Source organism: Capra hircus, chromosome 17 (genome assembly GCF_001704415.2).
Source record: "Capra hircus breed San Clemente chromosome 17, ASM170441v1, whole genome shotgun sequence".
Taxonomy (NCBI): domain Eukaryota; kingdom Metazoa; phylum Chordata; class Mammalia; order Artiodactyla; family Bovidae; genus Capra; species Capra hircus.
The window spans coordinates 36365303-36389182 of record NC_030824.1 but is presented as its reverse complement, the minus strand read 5'-3'; the positions used below and the strand labels follow the sequence as shown (position 1 = coordinate 36389182).

The window sequence follows — 23880 nt, the reverse complement described above, 5'->3', positions numbered from 1 at the left end:
GTAGTCATCTAGGCTTTGTTGTTCATTTAGAGAGCACAGGCAGAGTAGATATAGCATCATTGTTACCAATCCTAGGATTTTTAGAATGGTAAATCAGTACTGCTTTATTGACTATGCCAAAGCCTTTGACTGTGTGGATCACAATAAACTGTGGAAAATTCTTCAAGAGATAGGAATACCAGACCACCTGACCTGCCTCTTGAGAAACCTATATGCAGGTCAGGGAGTAACAGTTAGAACTGGACATGGAACAACAGACTGGTGCCAAATAGGAAAAGGAGTCCGTCAAGGCTGTATATTGTCACCCTGCTTATTTAACTTCTATGCAGAGTACATCATGAGAAATGCTGGGCTGGAAGAAGCACAAGCTGGAATCAGGATTGCCGGGAGAAATATCAATAACCTCAGATGTGCAGATGACACCACCCTTATGGCAGAAAGTGAAGAGAACTAAAAAGCCTCTTGATGAAAGTGAAAGAGGAGAGTGAAAAAGTTGGCTTAAAGCTCAACATTCAGAAAACAAAGATCATGGCATCTGGTCCCATCACTTCATGGGAAATAGATGTGGAAACAGTGTCAGACTTTATTTTGGGGGGCTCCAAAATCACTGCAGATGGTGATTGCAGCCATGAAATTAAAAGACGCTTAATCCTTGGAAAGAAAGTTATGATCAACCTAGATAGTATATTCAAAAGCAGAGACATTACTTTGCCAACAAAGGCCCATCTAGTCAAGGCTATGGTTTTTCTAGTAGTCATGTATGGATGTGAGAGTTAGACTGTGAAGAAAGCTGAGCGCCAAAGAATTGATGCTTTTGAACTGTGATGTTGGAGAAGACACTTGAGAGTTCCTTGGACTGCAAGGAGATCCAACCAGTCCATCCTAAAGGAGATCAGTCCTGGGTGTTCTTTGGAAGGAATGATGCTAAAGCTGAAACTCCAATACTTTGGCCACCTCATGTGAAGAGCTGACTCATTGGAAGACTCTGATGCTGGGAGGGATTGGGGGCGGGAGGAGAAGGGGATGACAGAGGATGAGATGGCTGGATGGCATCATCAACTCCATGGACGTGGGTTTGGGTGAACTCCGGGAGTTGGTGATGGACAGGGAGGCCTGGCGTGCTGCAGTTCACGGAGTCGCAAAGAGTCGGACACGACTGAGCGACTGAACTGAACTGAACTCAGCACTGGCTTCAACTTAACGTCACTAGCTGCATTAGCCACTAACAAGAGAGTAAGCCTGTCCTTTAAAACTTTAAAGCCAGGCACTGACTGACATTTCCCCTCCAGCTATTAGAGTCTTAGATGACATCTTCTTCCAATATAATGTTGTTTTGTCTACAAAGAAAAACCTGTTTCATTGTTTATGTAGCCACCTTCATTAAATTTTCTTAGCGAGATCTTCTGGATAACTTGTTTCATCATCTACATCAGCATTTGCTGTTTCATCTTATACTTTTATGTTATTTAGACGGTTTCTTCCCATAAACATCACGAATCAAGAACTGCTAGCTTCAAACTTTTCTTCTGTAGCATCCTCACCTATCCCACCCTTAACAGAACTGAAGAGAGTTAGGGCCTTGCTCTGGATTAAGCTTTGGCTTAAGGGAATACTGTAGCTGGTTTGTCTATCCAGACCATGCAAACTTTCTGTATCATTCATGTGTTCCCTGGAGTAGCACTTAAACCCCCCTCAAGAACTTTTCCTTTGCATTCACAACTTGGCTAACTGTCTAGCACAAGAGCTTTAGCTTTAAAAACAAAATTATTTTTAATTGCAGGATAATTGCTTTACAATGTTGTATTGGTTTCTGCCATACCTGTATACAAATCAGCCACAGGTATACATGTCCCCTACCTCTTGAACCTCCTTCCCACCCCATAGGTTGTCACAGAGCAGTGGGTTGAGCTCCCTGCATCATACAGCAAATGGGCCCTAGCTTTTTTAGTGGCTTATCTTGGGTTTTGACATGCCTTCCTCACTAAGCTTAATCATTTCTAGCTTTTGACTGAAAATGAGAAATCTGACTCTTCCTTTCACTTGAATACTCAAGAGGCCACTGTAGGTTATTAATTGGCATAAATTTAATACTGTTGTATCTCAGAAAATAAAGAAGCCAAAGGAGGGGAAGCAAGATAGGGGAACGGCTAGTCCATTAAAGTAGTCAGAACACACACAACAATTATCAGCTAAGTTCATCATCTTATATGGGGGCATTTTGTGGACCCTAAAATAATTATTTGATACAATAGTAGCATCAAATGTCATTGATCAAAGCTTACCCTAAAAATATAATAATGATGAAAAAGTCTGAAAGGCAGCAATAAGTACCAAAATGTAATACAGACATAAAGTAAGACAAAATGCTGTTAGAAAAATGGCTCCAGTAGACTTGCTGGTCAGAGTTGCCACAAACCTTCACTTAGAAAAAACATAGTATCCGTGAATCGCAATAAAGTGAAACACAACAAAATGAGCTGTGCTTATTATATTGAGTACTGATCAACTATATATACAAGTGTGGCATATCCTTCTAGGACAACCTCAACATTATTTATAAGGAGACACCTATCAGAAACCACAAATTAAGAGTTCTCTACAAACTGAACAGAAAAATGTTCAGTTTCATCAATGTTAACTGGGATCAGAGCTGAGAATGGAAATTAGTGATCCTTCCACTCATTTCTTCCCCTATAGAACCCTGAGAAAAGTACAGTAGAAAAAAGAAGAGTGGAATGAAAGAGCTGAACTTCTACAATAGCTAATAATGTTAAAGCTACAATTGTGATTTTGGCACAGAGTATTTCCTAGTTAAAAGTAATCGACTCTCTTAAATGTGTTTTCCCATTCAATTGTTATTACTTAAAGCTATAAAAATGCACAAGAGAAGTTGGCAGGGAAGACTAGGACCTTGGAAGTGATAGAAGACCCTCTTCTGTCTAGACAACAAGAAGCAAAATCAAAAGAAACCAAATTCCAAAGCCCTGCCAAGAACCAATATGGAGTTAACACAGTGTCCACAGGTTGTACTATCTATTCCAAAAGAAAGCAATGTGCTATTTATTTAGTAAAGCATCATAGAAACCCTCAATCTTTTGTAAGAAATAAAAGTTACAGAATACAGTACTGTTTTAAAAAGCAGACAATCAAATTCCTTCTAATTATCCTGAGGATAAAAGAATGAAATGTAAATATGGTCAATTAAACTATTTAATTCAATCTCTGCAACAGAAGAATAATGCTCATGAGCTTATCCGAGGAAATCAATTCACTCGTCACATTCTGATGTTCTAGTCTCATCTTGAAAAAAGCATCAAATGAAAAATACAGCGGCAACATTTGAATATGTAATTAGCAAACAACCTTTTGATTATTCATATAACTAAGAAGTCGGCTAGTTTTTAAAACGCGGGTAACTGTGAAAGTTGCTCAGTTGCGTCCGACTCTTTGTGACCCCATGGACTAAATAGTCAATGGAATTCTCCAGGCCAGAATACTAGAGTGGGTATCCTTTCCCTTCTCCAGGGGATCTTCCCAACCCAGGGCTCTCACATTGCGGGCGGATTCTTTACCAGCTGAGCCACCAGGGAAACGCAAGAATACTAGAGTGGGTAGCCTATCCTTTCTCCAGGCGGATCTTCCCAACCCAGGAATTGAACCGGGGTCTCCTGCATTGCAGCCAGATTCTTTACCAACTGAACTATCAGGGAAGCCCGTAACTGAGGAATGTTTATTTAACTAATGACATTTGGCAGACATTCAATTTGAAAACCAACTACCTCTATATTTAACCTGGATTAAAGACTGCAAATGAGTTTGGGGCTATACAGTTAGTATCGATGCTCTGTTGCAGTTCACTTTACAAAAGTGGGTTCACACCAGAGTAGAGTCCTATTTTTACCTGGCTTTTGGCTTATTCTAAACCAAAGGTCCGAATTCTGAAAACTGCAATCCAAAGGTAATATCAGAAGCATACAGATAGATTATTTATAAATAATAAGGGATAACCTAAACTACATAAGATAAAACAGGGGGAAGGGGAGTGTACCTTATTCATAAATACACATATGAATTACATAAATGATAGAACTAACCTGCATATATTTCATTAAGAATACCACTTATCGGTGATGATTGCTATGATGTACACACAATGACTTACTACAACAGTACTGTATTAATATAAATACTCTTTAAAAGTACTGTTTTGTTTACCTTAATAAAGAATTTTTAATGATAGATCAAGAAAGTAACATGATCTGCATTAAATATAAAGGATTACTGTATATCATTCCAGAGTGGACAGGCTTAGCACTATTATAGGCATCTGTATTCCAAAAGTGTTACATTCACTAACAATATGGCTATAATTCACTAAAGAAAGCAGCTGCTTTATAAAACATGAAAAATACGACGAATGCTACATGAGGGTAATAATGGCCTATATTATACCTTGGTACAGAAGAAGGATTAGATATTCTTTTGCAAACATTCTTCAAATATCTGAATGAAATTGACCATGTAATATTTTTCCATGAAAAGTATAATTATTCACTCATTTATTCAACAAATACTGATTGGACATCCATTATGTGCTAGTCCGATGCTAAATATTAATACTAAGGATAAAAATAAAAGTAAGAACTTCTGCTTTTCTGGAACTTAAAATCCATTAAAAAACCATCCACGTATACCCTGTATCTAAAACTTAAACGGTTTTATAGGAAGGAGAAGATATACAACTAACAGATATTTTTCACTCTGTTTTTAAAATCTCTATTCTAAAACTTATCCAGTATTATTCCTTGCAAAAGAACTTTTCAGTCAAAAAACCGACTAGTGGAAAGTAAAAAAAGAAAAGAACTAAAGTGAAAATGAGATTTTCCTTAAGCATGTCATAATTTAACATATTTATTACATAATTAAAAATCAGAACATTCTGGGAAAAAAATAACTTAATGATATTCATCATACACTTTAAAAATCACGTATTTAAGTCTGGTAATTCCACTTCTGGGAATCAAAAATGGACAAATATGCTTATAAAACATAAGAGAAAAAAAACAGAAAAAAACCCTTAATATTTGAGAATGAAAGAAAAATAAGACAATTACAGTTTATCAACATAATAGTTTATTAAGCTGTCAACAAAAAAGATGTTTGTAAAAAAAGTTTAGAGTAAAATGTTTATAACTTTAGGTGAAAAAAAGCAAAATATAAATATTAAATTTTATATTAACTACGTTAGAGGGCTTCTTCCCTGGCGGCTAAGATGGTAAAGAATCTATGCACAAAAAAGTATCTATAAATTTCTAAAAAATCTATTGGAACTATAATACAATATTAACAGTTATCTCTGTGTGAAAAACTGAAATCTCACAATACATATTAGCAATATTCAAAGATTCTAAGAATCCCTACAGTAAAGAAATATACTTGACATTTATCATTGATCAAATGTAAAGTACATTTGACTTTTAATACATCAATTTCTATAGTCACCAACTCAGAATATCCAAAAAAAGGAAATATTAAAGTAAGTGGCTAACGCTTGTGCTCTCCTGAAATTAATAATGCATTAAAACTGGCATTATATGCATTCCCACTTTAAGACATTTCTTTCAAACTTTAGCAAGTGTGATTTAGAAGGTTTAATTTCACACACTAAAATCTTTTCTCAAAAGATGCTGAATGCTCAATTTACTATTTAAAAAAAAATTGCAATTAATGAGCTACTTAAAACAGGTTCTGCAGAAATAACTTGTAGATATTTTTGTTGGTGTAACAGAAATCAGAAGAGTAAAGTTTAGGAATCCAGTTATAGAAATATTGACTTCTCAGGAAAACTTTTACAATCTGAAGTGAACATGAAAAGCAATGTAACAAAGTACTCTGACCAAGGCTAATCACTCTGGAGCCCATGAGTAACATCATAGTACACCATGGCCCTAGGCCAAATAATAAAATGCCAAATGGAAAATGGCACAAGTCCATGGACTGTAAATACTGTATCAAAAGGAAATAAAGGGAAAAACTCTTACATTAGAGCAATTAAAAATGCAGTTGTAGTACTAGTTCCTGTGATGAATAAATCAGTTCAGCAATTCTAAGAGTTAACAGCCACTGTTTAAACATTCTCCACCGGCAGTAACTAAGTTTAAAAGCCTACTACATGTTTCTTTAGTTTCTAAACGTTTTTAATCACTAAAATGTCTTGGGATGGTATAGTTGGTTATAACCCTATCTCCTGAAATTTTCACATGTGGCGTTTGATAATTAGGCATCTACCTGACATATTATGCAATGGTAACCAATAAACTATAAACACTGCAAACAAAAGCATTCATATCAATTGATGTCCCCAAACTTTATACCATAAGTTCCAAAGAAATGAAATGCTTCTAACTCAACATCAATTATTCTTATTCTATAACTCAAATTATTCATACTCAATTAGTATGTTCTGCGGAGCTTCTGGAAAAAAAAAAAAAAAAACAAAAACCAAAGTTGAGCTTTCAGTAATAAATCTGAAAATGTTTCAAAAAGAATTCACAATCACATTAGGCAGCCTAAACTATTAGTTGGTGCAAACGTAATTGCGGTTTCAGACCATGAATATTAAAATTATTTATAACTAGGCTCAAATACATCTCCATTAATCAAAATAGGAACCATTACCATCAACACATTTTTGCCAATGAGAAATATACTGTTTGTTTATTTCTGTAGTGTAAAACTCCATGCTTTGAGATTCAATGAACTCTTGGAAAACATTTCCCCTGCAAAAAGTTACAGAGATGCTTGAAGTCAGTTGGTGAGAGAGCAGGTGAATATATGGTGGAGTAGGCAAAACTTTGTAGGACAATTCATTCAACTTTTGAAGCATTGGTTCTCTGACATGCAATCAGGCATTGTAGTGGAGAACTGTACCCTTTCTGTTGACCAACGCTGGCTGCAGGTGTTACAGCTTTTGGCATATATCATCCATTTGTTGAGAATACTTCTCAAGTGTAATGGTTTCACTAGGGTTCAGAAAGCTGTAGTCAATCAAATGGGCAGCAGACCACCAAACGGTAACCATGACCTTTTTTAGGTGCAACTTTGGCTTTGGAGGTTCTTCTTGGTCCAACCACTGAGCTAGTCATTGCTGGCTATCACATAAAATCTACTTTTCATTGCACGTCACAATCCAATTGAGAAATGGTTCATTGTTGTTGCTGTGTAGAATAAAAGTAGACAACACTTCAAAACAACAATCTCTTTGACTTTCAGTCAGCTCATGAGGCAACCACTTATCGAACTTTTTCACCTTTCCAATTTGCTTGAAATGCCAAACAACTGTAGGATGGACAATGCTGAGTTCTTTGGCAACTTCCTACATAGCTGTAAGAGGATCAGCTTTGATGGTGGTTCTTACTTGGTCACTGTCATTCCTGATGGCTGACCACTATGTTCCTCATTTTCAAGGCTCCTGTCTCCTTCGCAAATTTTCTTGAACCACTGCTGCACTGTTTCTTTACCAATTCCTGGGCCAAATGCGCTGCTGATGATGCGAGTTGTTTCCGCTATTTTACGACTCATGTTGAGCTCGAATAAGAGAATTGCTGAAATTTGCTTTCTGTCTAACATCATTTCCATAGTCTAAAATAAATATGAAATAAACAGCAAGTAATAACTCATTAGCAAAAAAAAAAGGCAAGAAATGTGCATTAAAATGATGTATAACATAACCACATTTAAAGAATATATTCCAATATCAAACAGCAAAGTTCACCAATACAAAAACCGCAATTACTTTTGCATCAACCTGATAGCAGCTAGTCCGTGGGAATGTTCTTATCTCCAAGGTACCATTTCCCAGCCCGAATTTATAAAACATGTGTGTTCTATAAAAATCTAACAAGCCCCTGCTTCACTTAGCCTTTGCTAACTACCAAAAAATTTAGTGGCTCAAAACATTAATTATTTTTGACAATTCTGAGTGTTAACTGGGTGGTTTCTTCTGGTTGGGGCAAACTTCCATTGGGGTACAATAGTCTAGCAATGGTATCACATGTCTGATAACTGGTGATGACTAAAATGAGGGGATCTCGGCTGGAATTAGGATATTTCATTTCTGCTCCACAGAGTTTCTCATCCTCCAGGAAGTTACTACAGATTTAAGAAAGTTAACACAAGATCAAAGATCAGCAAGTGAAGACAAGCCCTATGCACTTCCAAGCCTGCCTGTATTATGGCTGCTAATAGTCTACTGGCCAAACAAGTTACACTGTCAAGTGCAGATACAAGGACAGAAAACTTGACTCCCTAGTCTTTACAGCAGAAACTTCAGGGTGCAATATAAATGGGCAAACACAGTGATGGGAAGTGTGGTCATTTTTTGCAATCTACACTGTAAAACGCAGAAAGTCTCTGCTCCACATGGTCCATGGTGAAATAGGTTTAAATCATAGCCTGCTTTTGATACTTCAAACTAAATACACAATGACATATTATAATACAGAAGACGCTGTCAATACTTGTTTCAGTATTTTCTTAAAATATTAGTACATTCAAAGAAAACTATAAGGCCATTTCTCCCTTAAATATCAGGCCCATGTGTGTCATGAATAACATAACAGGTGGTTCATGCAATAAGAGGTAACTTCTATTGCCCTCATGGTGATCTGACTGAAAGACTGGAGAAATGGTCAATGCTGAAGCGTATGTAAAGAAACCCAAAGAAATAACAAGCATCATTAGTACAAAAGTATCATAACTAGAAGATATTTTTGTTGTTCTAAAATTAGCCTAGTTGATATTTTCTTATAAAAGTAAACATGGAATTAGTATACAACCCAGTAACTGTACTGTCGGGGATTTGTTCCAGAAAAATGAAAACTTATATTTACACAATACCTGTAGAAAGATGTTCACAGCAGCTTTATTCATATAGCCCCAAACTGGAAACAACCCAGATGCACTTCAACTGGTGAATGGTTAAACAAGTACTGTACACATGTATCAAGGAACAATACTCAGCACAAAAAAGGAACAAACTATTGATATATAACAACTTGAATGAATCTCCAGGAATTATATTAAGTGAAAAAAACTGATCCCAAACAGCTGCATACTGTTTAATTTCATTTATATAACATTTGTGAAATGACAGAATTTTAGAAATGGATGCAGGAACAAGGTGGGTATGATTATGAAAGACAAAGAAAGGGATCCTTGTGGTAGCAGAACTCCCCAGTATCTAGATTCTGGAGATAAACACACAAACCTTCACATGTAATAAAACTGCACAGAACTAAACACACACACACACCCATAAATGAGTAGAAGAAACACTGAGCAAATCTGAAAAAGATCGATGATTCTATTAATATCCTGCTTATGATATTGTACTACACTTTGCAAGATGCTTCCATTGAGGGAAACTGGATAAAGGCTACACAGGAGTTCCCTAAAGTATTTTTTAGAACTGTAATGAATCTACAATTATCTCCATAAAAAATCTGATTAAAAATTTTTTTAAGGTTAGCTTAGGAAGGTAGTTTCCCTGGGATCTTAGTTTCTTTCACAATTTAATTCAAACAGTGTGGCTAGCATGAGAATCAAATGACTTACATTTGGGACATCGACTGCTACCTCCCTCATGGCACTGGGTCTGATGTCATTCATCCCCTGCAAGAAATCTTTCAGAGTAATCTTCACCAATCCAGCCATCTTGCTGTCAGGGAGGTTAGGCTGTTTCCTCAAAACTCTCCGCAAAGCATGAAGACCTGCAAAGAGGAAAGTAACACAAGCTTTATCTTCTACCTCATAAATACCTACTGAACCACTACCAACAGAAACAACAACAACGAAAAAAACCCAAACCTCATGCATATTATAACATTCAAATTTTGTGTGCCTGCGTATAGCAGTGGAAGGGTAGAGAGGGAGGTGGAATAATGTGGAGGGATAAAGGCAAAAATCTAACTGCTTGGTTTTCACAGTGAAAACATGACAAACTGATCTTGATAGATGCTTTACATACGTGAAATAAAATGTACAAAACACCACCCATAAAAAAGAACATAAAGTGTGTCAAAATAATTTGTTTGGAGAATTTCTTTGAAAAGAGTAAAATATTAAAACAGCTCAGATCATGAACTCCTTATTGCCAAATTCAGACTTAAATTGAAGAAAGTAGGGAAAACCACTAGACCATTCAGGTATGACCTAAATCAAATCCCTTATGATTATACAGTGGAAGTGAGAAATAGATTTAAGGGCCTAGATCTGATAGATAGAGTGCCTGATGAACTATGGAATGAGGTTCGTGACACTGTACAGGAGACAGGGATCAAGACCATCCCCATGCAAAAGAAATGCAAAAAAGCAAAATGGTGGTCTGGGGAGGCCTTACAAATAGCTGTGAAAGAAGAGAAGTGAAAAGCAAAGGAGAAAAATAAAAATATAAGCATCTGAATGCAGAGTTCCAAAGAATAGAAAGAAGAGATAAGAAAGCCTTCTTCAGCAACCAATGCAAAGAAATAGAGGAAACCAACAGAATGGGAAAGACTAGAAATCTCTTCAAGAAAATTAGAGTTACCAAGGGAACATTTCATGCAAAAATGGGCTCGATAAAGGATAGAAATGGCATGGACCGAACAGAAGGAGAAGATATTAAGAAAAGGTGGCAAGAACACACAGAAGAACTGGACAAAAAAGATCTTCATGACCCAGATAATCACGATGGTGTGATCACTCATCTAGAGCCAGACATCCTGGAATGTGAAGTCAAGTGGACCTTAGAAAGCATCACTATGAACAAAGCTAGTGGAGGTGATGGAATTCCAGTTGAGCTATTTCAAATCCTAAACGATGATGCTGTGAAAGTGCTGCACTCAATATGCCAACAAATTTGGAAAACTCAGCAGTGGCCACAGGACTGGAAAAGGTCAGTTTTCATTCCAATCCCAAAGAAAGGCAATGCCAAAGAATGCTCAAACTACCGCACAATTACACTCATCTCACATGCTAGTAAAGTAATGCTCAAAATTCTCCAAGCCAGGGTTCAGCAATACGTGAACCGAGAGCTTCCAGATGTTCAAGCTGGTTTTAGAAAAGGCAGAGGAACCAGAGATCAAATTGCCAACATCCACTGGATCATGGAAAAGGAGAGTTCCAGAAAAATATTTCTGCTTTATTGACTATGCCAAAGCCTTTGACTGTGTGGATCACAATAAACTGTGGAAAATTCTGAGAGAGATGGGAATACCAGACCACCTGACCTGCCTCTTGAGAAATCTGTATGCAGGTCAGGAAGCAACAGTTAGAACTGGACATGGAACAACAGGCTGGTGCCAAATAGGAAAAGGAGTCTGTCAAGGCTGTATACTGTCACCCTACTTATTTAACTTCTATGCAGAGTACATCATGAGAAACGCTGGGCTGGAAGAAGCACAAGCTGGAATCAAGATTGCCGGGAGAAATATCAATAATGATGACACCACCTTCATGGCAGAATGTGAAGAGGAACTAAAAAGCCTCTTGATGAAAGTGAAAGAGGAGAGTGAAATAGTTGGCTTCAAGCTCAACATTCAGAAAACGAAGATCATGGCATCCTGTCCCATCACTTCATGGGAAATAGATGAGGAAATAGTAGAAACAGTGTCAGACTTTATTTTTGGGGGCTCCAAAATCACTGCAGATGGTGACTGCAGCCATGAAATCAAAAGACGCTTACTCCTTGGAAGAAAAGTTATGACCAACCTAGACAGTATATTCAAAAGCAGAGACATTACTTTGCCACAAAGGTCCGCCTAGCCAAGGCTATGGTTTTTCCAGTGGTCATGTATGGATGTGAGAATTGGACTGTGAAAAAGGCTGAGTGCCGAAGAATTGATGCTTTTGAACTGTGGTGTTGGAGAAGACTCCTGAGAGTTCCTTGGACTGCAAGGAGATCCACCCAGTCCGTTCTGAAGGAGATCAGCCCTGAGATTTCTTTGGAAGGACTGATGCTAAAGCTGAAACTCCAGTACTTTGGCCACCTCATGCGAAGAGTGGACTCATTGGAAAAGACTCTGATGCTGGGAGGAACTGGGGGCAGGAGGAGAAGCGGACGACAGAGGATGAGATGATTGGATGGCATCAGTGACTCGATGGACATGAATCTGAATGAACTCCGGGAGTTGGTGATGGACAGGGAGGCCTGGCGTGCTGTGACTGATGGGGTCACAAAGAGTCGGACACAACTGAGCAACTGAACTGTACTGAACTGAACATACTTTTTGCCCTGCCCTTTTTGTTAGTACATACAAATCAGAGTTACTGGTCTTATAAGTTATTTGCAGAACATCTTGAAGGAAATGTTCAGCTGGCAGTTGGAAATGTGGTTTTGGAATTCAAGGGAGAATCAAACTTCAGAGTTATATGTATATATATGAAAAATTATAGGAGGAGAAGCGACCTATAAAAGGGAAGCTAAAGAGGGTTCAGGATGGAAGAATGGTGGCTGAAGTTTCAATCTTAGGAAAGTTGATCATTTGAGGAGAATAAAAGAAATGATGGTGTAAGACAAGAGAGAGAATAGGCAGAGATAGAGAGAGAGCAAAATGCAACAAAGCTAAAAAATGATCAACTAAGTCAGAGTTAGAGAGATGCAAAATAATTTTTAAAAGATCATGCTGACCTAAAAAGTTAAAGATATTACATTCTTTGTTTTTGCTATTTGCTTGGAGTTTAAACACTGACAGAACTGAAAGCCCCAACTCATCCCCTCCAAATCTAAGTTGTCAGATTTAAAGCCTTTTGATCTGTGATAAGAATCTCTAGTCTAGAGGGCAGCATAGTCCCCCTGTGCTCTCGGCTTTAGGGTCTTTTGTAATGAAGTGCTATATTTATGTTCTAGTACAAATCAAGCTCCACTCTGAAGAATTTAAGTCTCAGAGACCTCTTGGAAATCCAGTCTGAATAACTGAACTTGCCCTTGGACACTAGCTAGCTCCATCATTTTTAATGTCTTTTGTCTAAAACGTTATGCCTCAGTGAATCTTGACAAATTAAAATAATACCATAATAGTCATTTTACTTGCTTTCATTTATTTGAACTTTGAAACAGAAGCAATGGTGAAAGGAAGGCAAACATAAATCCCCTCCAACAAAAGTTTGCGTATCTTTCCTTTTTACTAAGGGAAACACTGAATACTAGGACACCACTCAGAAAACAGATACATAATAATCTTTCCCAAGGAAACTATCATTGTGAGTCTAATATTCATGGAGGTCTTTGAGATAATAGCTAACTAGAAAAAAGATATAAAAGAGGAAATCAAGGATATTATGTAAAAAGATCACTATTTTCTAGGGAAATTTTCTTAGGCCATTCTCTGAAATCTAAAATCTGTAAGTCACTTATTTAAGTCTATCTTATAAATGCCCATTTGGTTTTCTGCCTTCCAAAAACACTGAAAGGTAATTTATTTTTTAAACAATTAATTAATTTGTCTGCATCAGTCTTAGTTGCAGCACACAGGATCTTTAGTTGTAGCATGTGGGATCTAATCCCCTGATCAGGGATTGAACTCAGGTCTCCTGCATTGGGAGTGCAGAGTCTTAGCCAGTGGACCACAAGGGAAGTCCCTGAAAGATAATTCTTCTTCATGTCTCTCAAATTTCTACTTATCTTTGCAGCATTAACTGCCTCTCTTATAGACTATCTTTTCAAGGATGTTTATACAGAAGATAGAATGCTTCCCTCCAAAGCAAAGGGCAGATATACTTATTGCCCATTACAAAAGATTCAGGTTCCCTAAGCTTAGGTTCTCCTCCTGTAATGCCACCTTATACAGATTCAGATGTCACTCAGTCTTCTTTGTGTCTCTCTGGGAAAAGTGAGGCTCTAGGAGCTGGTGCAAATTATTCTGCTCTGGCTATTTCTGTTGCTATAAGTAACTGTCTATCCTTTGACTCTGACCCAGGAATACTGTGTCCTCTGCAGGAACTTATGATCCTTGTTAGCTTGCAAGTAGGATAAAATCTCAAATCCTTCACAGCTCTTGACATGAAAATAAAAGTTTACTTTAAACTAGGTCGTTTCACTGCCCAACAAACCTTTTAGTGAAACAGTGTAATAGCATAATAAACTAAATAAGTAAAACTTCAGTAATGATGCACCGGTTGTAAGGCACCTTGGTGACCTGAAAGAATGTAAGCAGTGCTTAAAAAAAAAAAAACACTCATATGAATGGAAGTGATCAAAAGACCAAAAGAATTTAACACTTCTCCATGTTTCAAAGGAGAAGGCAATGGCACCCCACTCCAGTACTCCTGCCTGGAAAATCCCATGGACAGAGGAGCCTGGTAGGCTGCAGTCCATGGGGTCGCGAAGAGTCGGACACAACTGCGTGACTTCCCTTTCACTTTTCACTTTCATGCAATGGAGAAGGAAATGGCAACCCACTCCAGTCTTCTTGCCTGGAGAATCCCAGGGACGGGGGAGCCTGGTGGGCTGCTGTCTATGGGGTCACACAGAGTCGGACATGACTGAAGCGACTTAGCAGCAGCAGCAGCATATTTCAAATGGCTATCTGGTAATACTTGTCAACATTTCTAATTTAGATCAGATACCTTACTGATAGTGATATACTAAAAACTTAAACAACGGAAGTAGTCTAATAATTTTCCAAAATTTATGGCATGAAGCAAAAAGTTTGACAATAGAAGAAATCAAAATTTTAATTTGAGAAAGGGATTTGGAAAAGATAGGAAGTATATGGGATTTTAAATTGAAATATAGTTGCTTTATAATATTGTGTTAATTTCTGCTGTACAGCAAAGTGATTCAGTTATGCATATATATGTTCTTTTTAAAAATATTCTTTTCCATTATGGTTTATCACAGGATACTGAACACAGTTCTCTGTGCCATACAGTAGGACCTTGCTGCTTATCTATTCCATATATGAAAGCCTACATCTGCTAACCCTGACACCCCACTCCTTTCTCCCACTAACTCCTTCCTCTGGCAACCACCAATCTATTCTCCACATCCATGATTCTGTTTCTGTTTCATAGGTAGGTTCACTTGTGTCACATTTTATTTTTTTATTTTTATTTTTTATTTTATTTTATTTTTCAAGAGGGTATTAAATCTTTTATTGATTACACATGATAGTGGATGATACACAAGCTTCATTCCCATCTATAACTTTATCTGGTACCATAATTCAATTTAGATATATTGCATAGGATGTGCCAACAATCATTAATAACCAAAAAAAAATAAAAAAAACTCCATGACTTTGCATGGGTGACCCTTTTAATGGTGAACTCCAGGTCACAACACAGTAACTGTCAGTTCAACTACACCAAGGTTCTGAAGACAACAGCTTCTCCACCAAGCAGGTTTGTAAATAAATTTCAAATGAACCTGGCATCACCCTGAAGGAATTCTAACTTCACACTGTTGGGGTAGTTTACCAAAATGGCTTCAGAGTAGACTAACTTTACATAGCACATTAAAAAAAAAAAAAGACATTTATTCAGCGTCATGATCAGACTATTACATTTAGCAATCAACAGCATGGGTGCAAAAAAAAAAAAATCTACATTAAAACCCTTTGTTGGAATGCTTTACACTTTCCACAGAACAGAAACTAAAATAACCTGTTATACAATTAGTCACAAGTACAGTCCTCGAGTTTTTTGCCCATACACATGAGTATTGTCTAAAACATGTCTTCTTTGTAGCAGCTAGGCCCTGCCACCACTGTGCTTGGCTGAGTTCACAAATCTGTTGTAACCTGTAGCTTCCCTGTCACTTCTCTGGCTCTCCTCTCCTGCCAAGCTTTGTTTCCTGGCAGTAATTAAAACCTTCTGCCACTGCCATAGCTACTGCTGCTGCTGGAGCCACCATAGCCACCTTGGTTTCGTGGTTTGGCAAACTATTGGCCTCCACCACCACAGGGGCCAGAACTTCTTCCTCCAAAGTTTCCTCCTTTCATGGGTCCAAAATTTGAAGATTGATTGTTGTAATTGCCAAAATCATTATAGCTTCCGCCACCTCCAAAATTGCTTCCACTACCACCGCCAAAGCCGCCTCCGCCTCCACCGTTGTTATAGCTGTCATAGCCGCCACTCCCGCCATAGCCACTGCCCTGGTTTCCATAACCCTGTCCACCACTTCCATAGCCTCTGCTTCCTCCAGAGTAACCAGGGCCGCCTCCTCCATAACCACCGTCATTACCAAATCCATTATATCCATCCCCACTGCCACCATATCCGCCACCACTGCGGCTGCCACCAAAGCCACCTCGACCACTGAAGTTTCCTCCACGACCAAAGTTGTCATTCCCACCAAAACCACCTCCATGACCGCCACCAAAGTTTCCAGAACCACTTCGACCTCTCTGGCTGGCTGAAGCACTAGCCATCTCTTGCTTAGACAGGGCTTTTCTCACTTCACAGTTGCGGCCATTCACAGTGTGGTATTTCTGAATGACAGTCTTGTCTACGGAGTCATGGTCATCAAAGGTTACAAAAGCAAAGCCTCTCTTTTTGCCACTGCCTCGGTCAGTCATGATTTCAATTACTTCAATTTTCACATACTGTTCAAAATAATCTCTCAGGTGATGTTCTTCAGTGTCTTCTTTAATGCCACCAACAAAAATCTTTTTCACAGTTAAGTGGGCACCAGGTCTTTGAGAATCTTCTCTTGAGACGGCCCTCTTTGGTTCCACAACTCTTCCGTCCACCTTGTGTGGCCCTGCATTCATGGCCGCATCCACCTCCTCCACCGTGGCATATGTGACAACCCTGAAGCCTCTGGAGCGCGTGGTGTTTGGATCCCTCATTACCACACAGTCTGTGAGCGTTCCCCATTGCTCAAAATGGCTCCTCAGACTCTCATCGGTTGTTTCAAAGCTCAATCCTCTGATGAGGAGCTTCCACAGCGGTTCGGGCTCTTTGGGACACTCTGATTTAGACATGACGGCAGTGGAAGCGGGGAAGACTTCAACGATGCTTTCTCGGCGGCGTCCATGGGCAGAAAGCTTGTGTCACATTTTAGATTCCACTTATATAAGTGATATTATATGGAATCTGTCTTTCTCTTTCTGACTTAACTTAGTATAACAATCTCTGGTTGCATCCATGTTGCTGACAATTGCACTATTTCATTCTTTTGTATGGCTGAGTAGTATTCCACTCTATATATGCACCACATCTTCTTTATCCATTCATCCATTGAAGGACATTTAGGCTGTTTCCATGTCTTGGCAATTGTGAATAGTGCTGCTATGAACATGGTGGTACATGGGTATTGTTGAATTATAGCTCTGTCTAGATGGGGGAGCCTGGTGGGCTGCCGTCTATGGGGTCACACAGAGTCAGACACGACTGACGTGACTTAGCAGCAGCAGCAGCAGCAGATATAGTTAAAGATTGCTGGGTCATATGATAAAGCTATTTTTATTTTTCTGAAGAACTTCTATACTGTTTTCCACAGTGACTATACCAAATTACAAAGCAATATATGGTTTTTAAAATCATACACAACATTATAATATAAATGTATACTTTTAAAACAACAAAACATCTACAAGTTCAAATACAAACTACAGAACATAGAGCTGGGCAAAAACTTCACATCTACGAGGATAGCAAGGGAAGAGCAGTAATTCCCAGAGGAGACAGAAAAGGCAAAAGAAAAAAGCAGCCTAGAGTTTAGGGAGGGTGTCAAAAGGATGGCAGAATAGGGTGACTCTGACCTCATCTTCTCTCACAAGGATACCAAAATTACATCTATTTACAGAGCAACCATCTATGAGGACAACCTGAGGACTAACAGAAAAGATTTCTACAACTCAAGATAAAAAGAAGGAACTATGAGGCAGTAGGAGGGACAGAGATGCAACACAGTTAATACCCATACACCTAGGAGGGTGACCCATAAACAGAAGAATCATCACAATTACAAAATTCTCCCCAAGGAGTGACGTGCCCAAGCCCCACACCAGGCTCCCCAGCCTGGGGATCCTGCCCTAACTGAGAAGGGAAGACAAGCCCCCAGAATATCTGGCCAGCTGGGCTTCTTTACAGCAGAGTCAGAGAGTTGTACAAAACAGACACTCTGCTCTTAAAAGGGTCAGGTGAAATTTCAAACACTATGGGTCCAGTACAGAGGCAGTAATTTCAAATGAGCCTGAGTCAGATCTACTTGCTAATCTTGGAGAACCTTCTAGAAAGGCAGGAGGCAAATGGAATTTCTGCTGGAAACACAGATGCTGGCAGCAGTCATTTTTTAGGAGCTCATTTTGTCATGAGGACAGTGGTGCTTGCCAGCACTACTGTGGAGTCCTTCCTCTAGCATATTAGTGCCAGGGGCTTACCACCCACTAGTGGGCCAGCACCAGACCCTATCCTCCTGGGACGCCCAGTCACACCAGGATCCTGCCCTGCCTGTGAGCAGACCATCTCCAGTCCCAGAATATCCTGAGCTTCATAGCTAGCCAGCTTAGAACCCAACTGCACAGACCCTATCCTCCTGGGACACCCAGTCACACCAGGATCTTGCCCTGCCTGTGAGCAGACTATCTCCAGTCCCAGAATATCCTGAGTTTCATAGCTAGCCAGCTTAGAACCCAACTGCACATACCAGGAGGCCAGTAGTAACTCATGAGAGAGGGACTGGCTGGCAACTGATCTGGGGACAGCTCTGTCTCCTAGTTCACCAGCAGCAGTTGGCCTCACCAAAATAGAGGGACTTGTGCAGCCCACATAGGGGTCACGCCCTAAAGCATGTATTAATAGCTCTAGTGACAAGAGGGGAGTGTGCTGCTGGGCCTCACAGAACATCACCTACAAAAGGGCACTTCTCCAAAATCACTCAATACAATTGACCTGTACTGTCAACTGTACTGACACACAGGAAAAACAAAACAAAAAACAGCAAAATATGCAAAGTGAGGAAACAGAGGAATATGTTTCAAACAAAGGAATAAGACAAAACCTAAGAAACAGGACTAAACAAAGGGGAGATAAGCAATCTACTCAATAGGGAGTTAGGTAATAATCATAAAGATGCTCAATGAACTCAGGAACAGAATGGAGGAATAGTGAAAATTTTAACAGAGACAAAATATAATGAAAAGAACAGAGGTTAAGAATACAATGAATAATAATATCCAAAATAAAACAAACTTCTATTCCTCAAAGACACTATAAACAGAGGAATTATTCTTTAAAAGCAACAGCATAGAAAAATTAAATAGATATTTGATAGGCATGTCACGGGCTTCCCTGGTAGCTCAGCTGGTAAAGAATCCACCTGCAATGCCAAAGATCCCAGCTTGATTCCTGGGTCAAGAAGATCCCCTGCAGAAGGGATATGCTACCTACTCCAGTATTCTTGGGCTTCCCTGGTGGCTCAGTCAGTAAAGAATTTGCCTGCAACGTGGGAGGCCTGGGTTTGATCCCTGGCTTGGGAAGATCCCCTAGAAGAGGCCATGGCCACCCACTCCAGTATTCTAGCCTGGAGAATCACCATGGACAGAGGAGCCTGGAGGGCTACAGTCCACGGGGTCACAAAGAGTCGGACATGACTGAGCGACAAGCACAGCACAGCAGTAGGCATGTCACAACAGAGGATATCTAAATGGACAATACATACATAAAAAAGTGTTCAACAAAGCATCAAAGAATAAAAGCACAATGAAATTGTTTAAAAAAAAAAACACACCAAATGCTGGCAAGAATGAGAAGAAACTAGAATTTTCACACATTACTAGTGCAAGAGTAAATTGATGCAATCACTACAGAACAGTTTTGACAGCATTTACTAACAAGAACATACACATATTCCATATCCTTATAATTTCACCCTAGATATAATACAACTAGAAATCTGTACATTTGCACACCAAAAAACTATGTGCATGAATATTGATGGCATAACTATTCAATACTTATACAATAAAATATAGCAATAAAAATGAACTAACGAGACACAGAATAAAATGATGAAGCTCTCAAACCATAATATGAATGAAAGAAGATAGGACAAATCATGCTGAACTAACCTATGGTGTTAGAAGCCTTTTGGATTGAAGTGAGGAGTAGTGAATGGGAGAGAATTTGATATAAGTTCTAGGGTACTAATAATGCTTTATATCCAGTTACCTATTTAAAAACACTCATGTGATTATATAAATGCATTCACTTTGGAAAATGCATAGATCTTATATTCATTTTTCTATATATATTTCAGGAAGAAGTTTATTAAAAAATAGAATACATAAAAAAGTAAAGTTAAAGGGAAAAAAATTATAAATAAAGACACTACAAAAAAGGGAGAAAAGAACTGGACTAGAGAGACAAGAGCATTCCCTATGTTAATTAATCTGCAAGTATTTTTAAAGAACAGTTCTCAATGAGAGAATCTCTATTCTGGACCTGTATTACTTACTTGCCAATTTAGTACTATTCATATTAAAGCAAAGCAAATCATAAAATATTATGTCATGAAGCCACCGAGAAGATTTAGCCATTGACTACAAGTTACTCTTTCACAGTGTTCTTTTTCAATATTAACCCTACTTATATATTCAAAATATTCAATGAGAAACTCCTAGGCATATTTAACTTACCCAGCAATGTACTGAACTCGTTCATGCTACAATGCAAAAGTGCAAGAAGGCAGATAAACCTTTAACAGAGCTGTCTAATAGAGAAGACATATTAAAGAAGCTGTTATTATTATATGCCGTGCCAAGTACAATGACATGGAAAGAACAAAGTAGCATAAAAACAGTCAGGGAAATCTAACTCAGTTTAGTAGGATTAGTGACAGTTTAGAGTTAGGTAACTCTCACAGAAATCATTCAGTATATTCTTTAATTTCACAAATGAAGAGAGACTAAAACATGTGTACAAGCTCAAGTAGTTAGACCTGAAAAATGAATTGATGAAAAACTGATAATTTGGGAATTGAGGCCATAGAGGCAGTGGAGTATTCAGATGATAGCATATATAAAGGCCTAGGGACAAGAATGAGCATAACGCTTTAGAGATTACATGGCCCTGAAGAACAATAAAAGACAAAATCTCTGTCCTTATAGAGTTCATTCTTAGAAAGAAAAAACATGTTCTAAGTAAAACTGAATCCAACTCTGTTCATTTGCAGATATGTGAGAAAATAAAGAATAGCAGACTGTCAGAAAGGGAAAACTGAAAGATGGATTACAGATTTGCAAAACCTAACAAAGGGATACTGGAAATTCCAGCCATAGGCCTTTAGATTCTTTCTCAATATGAAGTTCAATGTTTCTAGATTCTATATATAAAGGTATTGTATTTTATACAAATGCTATTCTTGAAAACAACAAAGTTGAAACAGAATTTATATGAATTATATGTTAAGTGTATATCAGAGCTTGAAAAATTAAAAATTTCTGAAGCTATCATATAATTGCAACCAGTCTTCCAGGGTCCTAGATCTGCTACCAGTTCAGGTGTCACTTTACATATAAAACTTAGCTCCTCTGGCCATCAGTTATCTCATTTATTACATGGAAAGAATAAAATATATTTTCTCTAAATTACTTTTTTTATCTTAAAAATTCTATGATGCTAAGCTTAAATTATTGGACATCACCATTCCTAAGGAAGCCATATTCGAATCTATGCCAAGTAATTAAAATTCGAAAAATACATATATTTTTATAAACTGGAAGTAAATTAACTACGGGAGCAAATGGACACATGTACATCATCAAGGAATATATAGCTTAGGGCAAGCCATCTGTGACATTTCCTTTCCTTACTAAGTTTAAAGTTGATTTTTAAAATATAAACAAAAACAGAAGCAATACTTCTATGTTCTTAAGAAACACAACTTTGAAACAAAAAACAGGTTTAGCTAATTAAATGTGTCATTTTGTTTTCATTATTTTATGTTCTAATGATCTCAAAAGTTTTGAAATGGAAAACAAGACGCAAGGAAAAGGAAAAAAAGGCAAAATGCCCCAAGCAAGCCTAATGCCAACACATTCTTTCCAGTATATGACATGTTCTCCTTAAGACCCACATCACTCTCCAGATATAATCAGTTCTGGACAAGAGTAATTACTCTAAATTCATGCTCTTCAAAACCATATGCTCCATATTCAATCAACAAACACCTTGTCCCAAGCATATGGCATCCTACAATTTTACAATTTATGCTTACTAAATAATAATGTTATTTTCTGAGACTGCAATTAAGTTCCTTCTTAAAAACTAAATTGATCACAAGAGTAGTAATGTTTTTTAGAATTACTGTCTACCCTACAGACACTTAATTACATAAAGAAGCAATATGAAACACAGGCATCTGGATCTCAGATTTGAATTTTAAAAGTCATGCATAAAACTTCTGAGTAGTATACTCAGAAATATGAAGTCTGGGAGCAACTAACAAAATCTTGTCTCTTTTTTTAAAATAAACTTTCCTCAAAATAGTAGAGCTCCAGTAAACGTTTTATCTGGAGTATTTATTCTCCCTCAACTCAGTATTAAGTATAGACAAGGTGGTAAGTATCACTCGATATATCACTGGGAGAGTTCTATTTCTCACTTCTTATTCACAGAAAAGAAGTTAAACAGAATACTGTCAAAGAGGGTACTGTGGTTCTTCTGTTATTTATATTACAAATGATTGATATAACTTAAACTGATTGCAGAAGCCAAGTCTATTCTGAATCCCCTATCACTTTTAAAAGTTGCTCTTAAAATAATGGCACTATGGAAAGCACTATGGAATGGCACTATGGAAAGCAATTTGGGTCTCAAGACCCAAATTATGGGCCAAGACTTCACTAACTGCTTGAGCTTGGATTGATCACATAGTCTGTCCTCATCTGTGAAATTAGGGAATGTACTAAATGATTCTGGGTAAAGTCTTCTGAAAATGAAGTCACTCAGTCGTGTCCGACTCTTTGCGACCCCATGGACTGTAGCCTATCAGGCTCCTCCGTCCGTGGGATTTTCCAGGCAAGAGTACTGGAGTGGATTGCCATTTCCTTCTCCCGGGGATCTTCCCGACCCAGGAATCGAACCCAGGTCTCCCGCATTGCAGGCAGATGCTTTACAGTCTGAGCCACCAGGGAAGTCCCATAAAACATCAGAATTAACTCACTTCACCAGTCCCAGGTTTTAACAAACTTTCCCAAAAATACAGCTTTTAGTTTCAAATTCTCGATGTCAAATTATTTACTCATCTGGCTTACCAACCCTATTAAAATGTAGAGTTTTTTTAAAAAGGACAATTGATTAGAGGACAATTTTTATGCCAACAAAGGCTGAAGATCTATGGCTTGGTGGACTAGCGCAAGGCCCATGAAGAGAGGAACTAGGAAAATAATGAAGGGACAGAGCCAGGTCTGACTTCAACTTGAGGAAAGGGGGCAGGAAGGGTGGGCAACCCAACTATATTTATCTCTTTTTTGGAAGGTACAAAGACTCTAAATAACAGACCATTAAAACTGAAAAAAAAAAAAAAAAAAATTCCAATCACTGTCTCTTTTCCCTCAACTTTCAATCACCCCTCAATTTACTGCAATCTAGTAGCGAGCCACAGAACCCCACTCTCTTCTAAGGACCTCATGACCTTCCAGGTACTAAGCACTTGATATCCCTCTGGTCTCTTATACTGCTCCTGGCTTCACTATTTACTTCCTGTGTGATCTTGGTGAAGTTCCATCACTAAATTTCGGAACTAAGTTTCTTCACCTATACAATGAAGATAACCATATAAAGGAGGCTGTAAGAAATTATTAACGTGTGTTAAGGCACTTCAAACAATGGCTGACACACTAAATACTCAACTGGTGGTAACTAATAACATATTATTTCTAATTACTTTCTCCC

At 38.1% G+C, this 23880-nt stretch overlaps 2 protein-coding genes across 3 annotated transcripts in view; both read right to left on the bottom strand.

The window, feature by feature from the left end:
* The window catches only part of SPATA5 (spermatogenesis associated 5), a 347905-nt gene that overhangs the window by 292734 nt on the left and 31291 nt on the right, over positions 1-23880 (bottom strand). Inside the window, exon 10 of the mRNA XM_005691277.3 lies at positions 9616-9770. Within this exon, the coding sequence (XP_005691334.2) occupies positions 9616-9770 (155 nt within the window). The remainder of the gene's footprint in view (positions 1-9615; positions 9771-23880) is intronic.
* On the bottom strand, positions 15168-17010 carry LOC106503022 (heterogeneous nuclear ribonucleoprotein A1). 2 transcript variants are annotated; one of them, XM_018061511.1, is made up of 2 exons: positions 16214-17008; positions 15168-16054 (listed from the first exon to the last, which is right to left on the bottom strand). In XM_018061511.1, exons 1-2 carry the CDS (start codon positions 16962-16964, stop codon positions 15921-15923), a joined length of 885 nt encoding a protein of 294 aa, XP_017917000.1. In that variant the 5' UTR covers positions 16965-17008; the 3' UTR covers positions 15168-15920. The 2 variants fall into 2 exon arrangements, with proteins under 2 accessions (XP_017917000.1, XP_017916999.1); XM_018061510.1 differs by having other exon boundaries at positions 15168-17010.

Excerpts from the sequence above, each read along its gene's own strand:
- LOC106503022 (XM_018061510.1), bottom strand. The coding sequence starts at position 16,964 with ATGTCTAAATCAGAGTGTCCCAAAGAGCCCGAACCGCTGTGGAAGCTC.